Source organism: Gastrolobium bilobum, unplaced genomic scaffold (assembly GCF_033153095.1).
Source record: "Gastrolobium bilobum isolate Gb01-03AN ecotype WA unplaced genomic scaffold, APGP_CSIRO_Gbil_v1 utg25868, whole genome shotgun sequence".
NCBI classification, from domain to species: Eukaryota; Viridiplantae; Streptophyta; class Magnoliopsida; order Fabales; family Fabaceae; genus Gastrolobium; species Gastrolobium bilobum.
The window spans coordinates 369,241-380,687 of NW_026898426.1; the positions used below are offsets into that span (position 1 = coordinate 369,241).

Genomic DNA, 11,447 nt, shown 5'->3' on the forward strand with positions numbered 1-11,447 from the left:
CAATTAAGATTAAACATGGGAAATTAAAGAATAAAAAATCATTTCATTAAAATCATAAATAACAACATAGTTTGATTGTTTCTTATTTAGTCCTTACGAATTATGAAATAAAAAAAAATCATATTAGGATTTTTATACTGATTTTATCTGTTTCTTCTTCCTTTCTTGATAGAAAATACAGCTCATGCCAAAAAATATGACATGAGAAAAACTTCCATCAACCTTAGTTTAATTTATAATTTTTTGGTAATTAACTTTAGTTTTTCCATCTGCAGTACAAATATTAATTGCGTAATTACAATCATAATTTCATTGATATATAGAAGAATATAATATTTTTATCTTTATAAATAATTATAAAAATGCAAAAACTTTACATGCTAATAGGACTATGGCCTTTAAACACAAAATAGATAAGAAGCTTGTGTTTATTAAGAAGTCTCGAGTTTAAGTCCTGAAAATGAAAAAAAAAATGATTTTAGAAGAATCGCGGGTCTAATAGTATTTAAACTGGACTAATTTAAAAGATGATCGGTCGAAGAAACAAAAAAAAATAAATCCAACTATGGCCTAAATTCGTGACTAGTTGATTTTTTATTTATTTATTTATTTTTGCCTATGGAATTAATTAATGAAAAAGGATATTGTAACAACCAACTAGTGTTACTATCAATCAATTTTATCGTTAGATCGATTACGTTGATCCAACGGTTATATTTATTTCCATCTTTACATGGTTATGATTTTTCATATTTAATATTTTAATTTATTTTCACCTTTGTATGGTTATGATTTCCAATATTTAATGTTCAAAGATGAAAATAAATATAACCGTTAGATGAACATAATCGATCTAACGATGAAATTGATTGGTAGTAGCATTGATAGTAACGCATTGTTTGTTAGTTAGAATATCCTAACCCTTAATTAATTAGGAGATGAAAAAAATAAAAGTAAAAATAAAAACTCAAATGGATCTCATTGTCATACGTAAGAGAGGGGTTTTTGTTCGCAGTGAGCTGAACCTGTTATCAACACAAGGAACAATATCAGTGAATCAAACTTCGAGCAATTCTGTTTTCGTAATTATGATTATTTGATCTTGCTCTTCTCTTCAAATCTCTTTTTCGAATCCACCTGAATTTTTCAGAAGCTTTCAATATCATATCAGATTCAATTGGATTATACCCTTCAATGCAATGGTGGTCTGCAAATGTCGCAAGGTTTCGCTCTTTCCTCTTTCCCCGCTTACAGTTCGTGCCCTTTTGTTTTTCTTTTCAAAACCCCGAATTTGGTTTAGCCAATTATGCTTGATTTGTTAGCTGGGTATGTAGATCGGATTGGTATCGTAAATTCAGATCAATTACGAGTGATCTACGAGCTTTTGCATTTTGTATTATTTGATTTATGTTAATATTTTTTATATGTAAATGCGTGATGGAAAGCCATGATTGTTGTTTCCCATTTCCTTGCTTAGAATTAGAACTAATGGTATTATGTGGTGTGTTTTCTTTGGTGTTTTAGGCTACTAAGTTATATTGCTTCGTGCACAAAGTTCCTGTCTGCGGAGAATGTATCTGCTTCCCGGAGCACCAAATCTGCGTGGTAAATTTTTTCAATTTGTATCTTTTATTATTATCCTATTCGAATTTATGCAAACCTGGCCTTGTTCTCTTGCTCATTCTTTCTTCAATTCCAATTTCAATATGGTTTTGTTTTCGTTTAATGTATTAAAATTTGTCATTGTTTCATGGTCAAATACTTACATTTGATTCTAGTTTTGTCTTGAGTTTTACCAGGGACCATGTTGTAGATGTATCTTAGCCTTTATTTTGGGAATATCAAAAAGATGGAAAGGAAATTTGATATGAATCTTGATTTGATACAATATTTATACATTAATAATTTTCATTTCTTTTATTCTTTCCTCATTTGGCTTCTCAAACAAATAATAAGGTTCGTGATTTGTCCAAATATGTATGTACCAAACTGTACAGTTTATGGGGTTGAGCTTGTTTGTTTTGTTGTCTTTCATAGATCCGGACTTATTCAGAATGGGTTATAGATGGGGAGTATGATTGGCCCCCTAAATGCTGCCAATGTGAAGCTATTTTACAAGAAGGGACTGGATCTCAAACTACTCGACTGGGTTGCTTGCGTATGTGATCTCGTTTATGTATTCCTTTGAAATAAATCCTGTTGAACTTGAACTGATTACATATTCAACATCAACATCACCTTGAACTGATTACATGTTATGAATTTCAATTTTGTAAATAGATGTTATCCACACAAATTGCTTGGTCTCACATATCAAGAGTTTTCCCCCACATACTGCTCCAGCAGGATATGTGTGTCCCTCATGTTCCACTTCGGTAAGATTTACCTTCAAATGATTTCCTTCTTCTTTAGTAAGATTTTTGGTTGAAAGTAGTGTGTTAATATATGTGTTTTTAACTGAAAGGCAGTACATGGTTTTTGTCTAGCTAAGTTCAAATGTCAAAGTATGGTTCACAGTGTTCTAGGTTCCTTTAGCATTATATGCGAACAGGAAAACAAACATGTTATGTTCTTTTCCTATGTTTCTTTCTTTCTTTATCCTAATTATCGACAGTAGATAGAAACTCCAAAAAGGGGATTGCTAGTGTCTCCTTTAAAACCTTAAACTGACGGTTTGTCTTAGCAAATATTGTCATGACTTGTTGTACTTATGTTGTAATTAATCTTAACTGAAAGTTTTCTTGATTTTGCCTAACTATGTTGAAAAATTAACGTTTGGTTCATGGTGTTATAGGAGCCTAGAGCGACATGTATAAAAAGGGAAAAGAAAACAACATGCAATATTTCTAACCTTTATTTCTCTCTCTCTCTCTCTTCATTTTACTCATTCTCTTTTTAAACTGAATTTCTTAATTATTGTGATGTAGATAGAATCACCAGAAGGAAATTGTTATTTGTTAGTGCTTGCTTAAAACCATTATCTAATGGCTTGTCTTACGAAACTTATCATGAAAATAGTTGCATAGTAAAATAGAAGCTCGGTTAATTAATTTTGAAAATTGGTACTCTAGCTACATACACGTGACTTGTTGAACTTATGCTTTCATCTTTTAGAACTTTCTTCAGGCACTTGTATGGCAAAAAGTCTCCTTTCCTTTCGATGTCTCATTTTGGGTGAAATAACTCGTGCAGATATGGCCTCCCAAAAGCGTGAAAGATTCGGCATCTCGTCTTCACACCAAGTTGAAGGAAGCTATCATGCAGGTGATTTGTGAAATGGATACTATTTGGTGGGGTAACTTATTTTACTATTTTATGAGATTATACCAAGGTATATTTCTTGACATACAAAAACTGGAACAACCTTGCAGTCATAAACGGATGTAGTGATGTCTTATGTTGCCATTTAAAAATATATTCAATTGTCACAGTTATGGAATATAGATTAGAAATGAGTTGGCAAATTGAGGGTTTTATTGGTATAATCTTTATCGTTGGAGAATAACTAGCCAGAAATCCACAGCAATCATAGTATTGTGAGTTTGGCCATTTGGGATGCATAGGCTTGAGACATGTGAACCATGGACAGTTAAAAAATGAAGCCATGTCCATGTCTATATCCCTGTTGTCTCAGATCTGTGTTGGTCTTCTGGTTTATTAACTGAGGATTATGAAATGGTATAATATGGAATGCCAATATGCTTCAGTGTCAGGACCAATCAGACCAAACACAAGAATTTATGTTACTTGCATATGCTTGGACTATTCATATACTTCAATACTACTAGTTTCTCTTTCATGCTCATCTCATGTTTGTTCAGAAACTTCTTGGTCACCATGGAAGAGATTATGTTAAGGGTTATTTGATATACCATCTGGAAAACTCATTCAAGGCATCATGTCTGATTTTTAATTAAATGGAGGGTGCTCAATAGTTGTGCTGTACCACTGATCTATGATTATAGTGGTAAATTGTTGATTATTGATGTGGAAAAGTTGCCTTTCTTTTAATTATATAAATGCACATGTACATTTTTTTTGGCGCAAGGAGTTATTTTCCTTGTCTATTTTCTCCTCATTATATAAATAGAATTTTCATTAGTTTTTATCTGTTTTTTGTGCAGACTGGTATGGAAAAAAGTATCTTTGGAAATCATCCAGTTTCATTGTCTGTAACAGAATCGCGTAGTCCTCCACCTGCTTTTGCTTCAGATCCATTGATTAGTAGGGAAAATCATGGAAACTCAGACTTAGTAGATGGATACTCACATGCAACTGGATCAGAACCTTCTAAACTTTTGGTGACAGATATCGTGGAGATAGATAGTCCTAATTCAGCAGCAAATTTCAAGAAAGGCTCAAGCCCTGTTGGTGTAAGAGGATTGTTTCAATGCACTAATTCTGTTTTTGCATTTATCTGTCCTTTTAATAAGTAGGCCTGAATTTTCTCGTTTTATTCCAGTGTGAGTTTATCTTCTTTCATGTATTTGATATTTTTTCTTATATAATTTTCTTCTTATTGTAAACAATTTAGCCCGGTGCTACCACAAGGAAGGGCTCACTCCATGTTGAACGACAGAACTCTGAAATCTCATATTATGCTGATGATGAAGATGCGAATCGTAAAAAGTATACAAAAAGAGGTGATATATTATTTTTGAATGAATTTTTAATATTGTAAAATTGTGTGATTAAGATTTGACATGCCTTCCTCTGATTACTTAGGCTTCCTCTGCTCTCACATAGAGAACCTTTTCTACTTCAATTTATTAATTCAAACTTTCATCTTTGAAAGTGTAGGTCCGTTCCACCATAAGTTTCTTAGAGCATTGCTCCCTTTCTGGTCTAGTGCTTTACCTACTCTACCAGTGACTGCACCCCCAAGGAAAGATGCATCAAATGCGACCGAAGCCTCAGAAGGTCGTACACGGCACCAAAGATCATCAAGGATGGACCCCAGAAAAATTCTTCTCCTGATTGCAATTATGTATAGTTCTTGCTTATCTTCCTCTATAATATGTAATAACCCAAAGTAGGAAGTGCCTTAGAGGCGGAAAGATGAAAAATCAGGGATCTGAAATTAGTGCAATTAAATTTATATTTGGGTCACACTGGTAATTCCCTTTGAGTAATAATGTTTAGGGTAAGTGGGGAACAACTGGGTAAGTGAGCTGGCATTTTATCGCAGCGAGTGGTACATTACCAGGGTGAAAGTAACTTGTAGGCTGTTTTAATGTAAGTTAATACTTGCCCATTATCTAAGATATATTTATTGACTATTACCTACTTGCCTTCAGAAGAAAAAGAAAGCTATCATAGTGATAACAGTGATGTTTTAATTCCACAATCATGTATAGAAACTCAGTTATATGGAGTTTCATGTGTGATACATACTGCTAGTCTTTAGCTGATGAAGTTATTGTGATCTATTTGCAGGGCGTGCATGGCAACTATGGGTATATTGTATTACAGACTAGTGCAACGGGGTCCAGGGGAAGAGCTTCTTAATGATGAACAAATTTGACATGGAGGGCTCTGAAAGTCCGGAGATGTTCAGTGGCTCCCATTTTCCATATTTCTGGTTACAAGTGCTTCTGCTGCTTATCTGTTTGGCTTCTTTATTTGGACCAGTTGATGTTTTTGGCAAACATACAAGTGCCTGGTTGATAATTGTCGTGTGATGCCGGCAGTAACATGCTACATAAAATCCTTGTCAGCCATTTTGCTCTTTACCCTCAGTTTTGGTGTCCATTTGGAATGTAATTGCAGATTCAGATTTAAATATTATTCTCTTAATTGGTTTTAAGTTGTAATCATCTGTAATCCATAAACCTTGAAGACCAATTAGTCTCATCATTTCAAATATAATTCGCACATTATTAGCCAGCTCACATTAATTTGTGGTTGTTTTATACAAAATAAGCTCATAAAAGTTGTCATACATAATTCCTTCTTTGATGGAGGTATAAGGAGGACGTATCTGAAAAGATGACCATCTGCAATGAGGATGCCGAGTGCTAACAGCTTTAACCATTTTGGTTAGGAGTAGGACTCATCTTGGAGCTGTATATATCAGTGCCATCGGAAAAATGAGAAGTAAATGCTGAAACTTTGCACCTTGAACATGTTTAGGTTGGATATTTTATTTGATCCTACAAATCATAGTTAGCAATGGGATAAAATAATACAAACTAGAAAGTTGTGAAGTCAACATTTGGGGGTGCCTTACATGTAATCGTTTATGTAAATGTAACCTAAGAAAGCAACTAGGGCACAAAAATCCGTATATCAGTAAACACAATCCTCCAATATTTTTTTGCTATAATTAACATTACTATCTCAAACACACAATCCTCTAGTTGCCATTTTCCCTTTGAACCTCAACTTTCAAACCCAAATCGCACGTCCTTTTGAATCTGATTGTTCTAAAATGAAAAGCGCACCTTTCAGGAAAAAGTTTATAATTATAACTGTTGATTAAAAAATCAATGGTTAGGATTATGATAAAATGCATGTACGTGTATTATAAATTATAAAATTATTAAAATCTACTTCCTTAATTTTTCAATCAACTGTTATAATTTCGCTTTTTTCTTCTAAAATACATCCATCATTTTAGGATAGTTAAATCCAATTTCTTTTAGGGTTCCTCATTTCTACTGTCACTGCTGATGGAAAAAGTTGCAACAAATATATTTACATAAAATACGGAGCCGGATCCTGAAATAAAAAAAATTCAAGATACGGAACCGGATCCTAGTGAAAGTACGTGTTGCTGCAAATTTTCTGATCTGCAGTAACATGAGAGCTATTAAAGCCTTTGTTTTAATATATGAATAATGAGATATGTTTTTATCATGTTGCATCAGACAATTTGTCTCATGCAACACACAAAAAAGTGGATATGACTCACTTTTTTTTTCTCTCTCTTCTTCCTCTTCTTCGTGGGTCACACTCACTTTTTTGTGTATTGCATGATATAATTTATCTCATGCGACATGAGAAAAACATTTTCCATGAATAATTGTGTTAATTCCTTTGGATTCAACATGTTAATAAACGATGCAGGGGTTATTGCATTACAATTATAACAATAAAAAGAAGAGCATCATATTGACTAGTTATAATAAAAGGGGTAGAATGTACATTTAACTCTGACAAATTGTCTCTGTCAGAAAAAAAAAAAAAGAAGATTAAGATGAACACTAGGATAATGCGCATGCAAGAGAGCTCAAGGAAAACTTCCAAGTGTCTTTTTTTTTCTTTTTAAAGTCAAATGCTGTATATATTCTTATCCAACCTCCCGACCTCTTCGGATGTGAGATTATCGAATAAAAATCTTAAAAATTCAAAATTGACAGACTGTTAAGGAAAAGATATGCTTGTTGATTATTGGTATCCTGTCTTAGTTTCATACCTCTCACCTTCTATAATTTGTTAAACGTGTGAGAAAAATCCATAGTCGAAGTTACAAAACAAGTAAACGAATTCAATTTCAATAGACAAAGCAAGTACTAAGTAATTCAAAATGCCTTTAAAAATTCTCAACAAAAGTTGGCAAGTCATATTATGATCGGTAATGTTTTCGTTCTTTCATATGACATAACCAATTTTTCTACAGACATGTAAAAGTGAACTCATCAATTTTTTTACTTTTTTTTTATTTTAAAAATAGTGGTCTCCACAATTAATTATCTCTATGACATGACCTAAGAATTTTCCTATAACGTAATACTTGTTTTTCCTATTATGATTCATTCAACGAGTCAAAGTAAAAGAAAGAAAGTATCAAAAGGAGCTCATAAAATTCAACCCTAATATTAAAATGGACATTGGAGCAGGATTTCTTCTCTTTTGACTTACTCTGGATTAAAGAAGTCGATATCATCCAATAATCTAGAGTTAAATGGTTGACAAATCAAAAGTCAATCCTTTAAAAAAGAAAAGAGAGTTCCACTGTTGCAAGCTATTGAAGTCAAAATTTGAAAATTAATATAATTGCTACTTCCGTTGACTTGGGTGGCCTTCAGTTAGGAGGTTTTCCCGGTTTCATTTATGCACCAACCAACCACCCTCAACCCAACCGAAGAAGAAGACAAGAAAAGAACATAATTATAGGTAATGTTAGTTCATTCTTTGTTAGTAGCATCAAATCAAAAGGATTCTGAATTTCAACAACCCAAAGTCATGTTTAGAATTGGGCATAGGTTCAGATTGCGTTGAGATTGCTTCGGTAGTAATGTATAACAATTAACATGGACATGCTTCATCATTTTATAAAACAAGCATGCAAATGTGCAATAGTAGGGCAGTATATAGTTTATCAGCAAAAAGGAAGCCAACCAAAAAAAACTATAGTAGAAGACAGAAAAATGAGAAATTTCTCTCACAGAATAAATTATATAAAAAAAAAAAAATTCCAAATATTTATTAAAAATAATGATCTGTATACATTCCATTGCATTTTTTATGGTCATATGTATTTTAAGGGCATTACGCTGATATGACGGTAATTATTTTTTTTAATTTGATATGGTACTTTTCAAGCATTTTAATGAAATTTACAAAATTTATGATAAATCAATATTAAATAAATACTTGATAAGTCATATTAAACACCATATTCAATAAATACCATAACAATTTCTGCTTTGTTAAAAAAATTATGACACTCTTTCCTAAGTACTTTTTTTTTATACAATAATAGAAATTGAACACATAATTTAATATATACTAAACTCTTCGTCACCAAATCAAGCATAATGGCTTCTTTCCTGAGTACTTTCAATTTTTTAGTTCAAAAAAAGTATTCGTCATTTTTTCAACTCCAAAAATTTAATAAAATAATATTTAAACCATTTTTTTAACCACATGTGATTCTCGTCTCTGTACAAATGCAAATTATATTATTCAGATAATTTAAATAATGTAAAAAGGTTGCATCACTATTTAAGTAATTTTATGGTCTAGTTTATTTAAGATTCTTGATTGGAGATCCCACTGTTTAACAATGGACAGCACGTTGGCTTTATATCCATGCTAAACTGATTGGGGCCGCCATTCTTATCAAATATTTAACTTTATTATACATTTATATATTATTATGCCTCACAAGTTTTTATATCTTTAATCTTATTATATATGCTAATTGTATTTTACGTATCTTTAAATTAATAGATTTTTTTTTATATACCAGAATTTGACCTCAACTGATAAATCATTGTGTGTAAAGAAGGAGCTGAATCTATTGCTTATGATTCCATTCAAACTTTGCAAGTACACGTTGCATAAGCCAATCAAAATACTCTGATGGAGTAACAGTCTAAAAGGGTCAACCAAACAAGATATAAATTTAATCTGTCTAAATATTTACGCAATTACGGCAGATAAGTGTATTTATTTTCAAAATAATATTTTTTTAAGATTAAAATATTAAATAATTATAATTATAAAGACTATAATAATGTTGAAATAAATTAAAATTACAAAAACACTATAATTTTCGTCTCAAAACAATATCATATTAAACTTAGTGCAGATAACCTATATAATGTGACTGCCCTAAAAAACGAATCCAAATTTAATATGCCCAAATTGTATGTATTAAGTTAATAAAATGTTGACATACTATTAATTTAATAATAAACATTAAGAAAGTTCCAGCGTTTCGTCGCTTGGGGGCAGGCAAATTTCTCAAGATAATTGATTTTACTTAATACAAACTAATCATGTGTCTTTTACTCAAGAACTCAATGCTCAGTTTTGTTCTTTATATATATATAATATTAAAATAAAACAATTAATTCAACCTAAAAATTTAAGTTATTAGATAAAAATACATTAATAATAATATATTTTCTAACAAACTTTTAATTTTTAATTAATTATTAATTTCAAATAAATTCAAAAAATTATAACCGTTAGATTGACGAAAATCAATGGTGATTAGATTAGTTGTAAGGGTGATAAACTTTTTTGGTGATAAGTATATCATTTCCTATTTTTATATTATATTTATCTAGCAGTCTACATTACCCTAAAAATTACTTAAATAAACTAGTCCAAAAAAGATGTAGGGTATACCTATTATTTTAGGAATGATTATGATTAAATAACATGATCACATAACCACTTTTTTACATTAGAAGATCCAAATCCATTATTTTATGGGTAATAGGACTCTTAGGTAGTGTTTGGTTCGGGAGAAATTTTTTTTCACTAGGGAAATGTAATTGATAGGGAAATAGTTGGAAAGTGAGTTTGGTAGGAAAATGTAAAAAAAGTTGTTTGGTTGACCGAAATATTACCGGGAAAATTTATTTAAATATGTAAAATCTATGTTCGGGAGAAACTTTGCACCTGTTTTTTCACTTTCCCAGTTATCTCAAAATACCACATCTCAAGTGGTATTCTGTAACAGTGAATTTCATCCAAAAATCAACACAAAAGTCATTTTCCCATCTATCATATTTACCTAGTATTTTTTGAAAAAACCTGAACCAAACGTGGTATTTTCCAATATCCACTTACACTTTCCCATCAATCCCAAAATAAACCTTCAACCAAACAATACTTTAATGCAGATAACAATTTTCTGCCATACACTCATCGAGAAATGTGCAGTCCTTTTTTTAAAATAAATGAAAATAAATAGTGGGCTCCACCACTGAATATGTCTCTAGAAAAGCAAACTTGTCTCAAAGAAAAGTAAACTCCAATATTGACTTAATCAGTTCTAAAATACAATAGCATGCAATGTCACTAAGGGTGTAAATGGGTCAGACGACCTAACAGGGGCCTATGACCCAGCCTACATCAGGTCAGGCGTGACCTATTGCATATAGTCAAATAGCACATGCTCAAATTTGTAAAAAAACTTATTTAGAAAGTAGGTCATAGACTTTCTTTTACATGTCGGGCCAATAAACCTACAAACCGGTCTATATCATATTATTTATTTTAAATAAAATAAAGAGTAAATACCTTTTTTGGCCCTCGGCAAATTTCACGATGCCCGTTTTAGTCCCTAGCAAATAAAAAGGCTAATCGTGGTCCCAAAGAAATTCAAAATGGACCTATTTAGTTGAAATCGTGGTCCCTCACAAATTCAAAAAAGACCCACATTAGTCCCTCAAAAGGACTAAAATGAGTCTACTTTGAATTTCTTAGGGACCAATAATAGCATTTTTATTTGCTAGGGACTAAAGCGGGCATCGTAAAATTTGCTGAGGACCGAAAATTGTATTTACTCTAAAATAAATAAAACTATTATTTTAATGATTTTGAATAATAAAGTAATATTACTTTAATTATTTTTTAATTATTGAATTGCTAATAGTAGGGTTGACAAAACGGGCCAACCCGGCTCGACCCAACCTAACCCGCATGCAACCCGAAAAAAGCGAGCCAAGTTAGGGTTGGCTTAAAAAAGAGAGATAGAAAACGCA

The 11,447-nt window shown here is 31.7% G+C and overlaps 1 protein-coding gene across 1 annotated transcript; it reads left to right on the forward strand.

Moving 5' to 3' along the window:
- The first annotated feature begins 1,004 nt into the window (after positions 1-1,004).
- On the forward strand, positions 1,005-5,880 carry LOC133316182 (uncharacterized). Its single transcript, XM_061517905.1, has 9 exons — positions 1,005-1,223; positions 1,525-1,605; positions 2,038-2,158; positions 2,281-2,375; positions 3,193-3,264; positions 4,125-4,373; positions 4,535-4,643; positions 4,801-4,987; positions 5,437-5,880. Exons 1-9 carry the CDS (start codon positions 1,200-1,202, stop codon positions 5,522-5,524), a joined length of 1,026 nt encoding a protein of 341 aa, XP_061373889.1. The 5' UTR covers positions 1,005-1,199; the 3' UTR covers positions 5,525-5,880.
- The last annotated feature ends 5,567 nt before the right edge of the window (positions 5,881-11,447 follow it).

Coding starts and splice junctions, on each gene's coding strand:
- LOC133316182 (XM_061517905.1), top strand. CDS start 1,200: ATGGTGGTCTGCAAATGTCGCAAG. Junction 1,606..2,037: donor CGGAGCACCAAATCTGCGTG/GTAAATTTTTTC, acceptor TGTCTTTCATAG/ATCCGGACTTATTCAGAATG. Junction 2,376..3,192: donor GTCCCTCATGTTCCACTTCG/GTAAGATTTACC, acceptor TAACTCGTGCAG/ATATGGCCTCCCAAAAGCGT.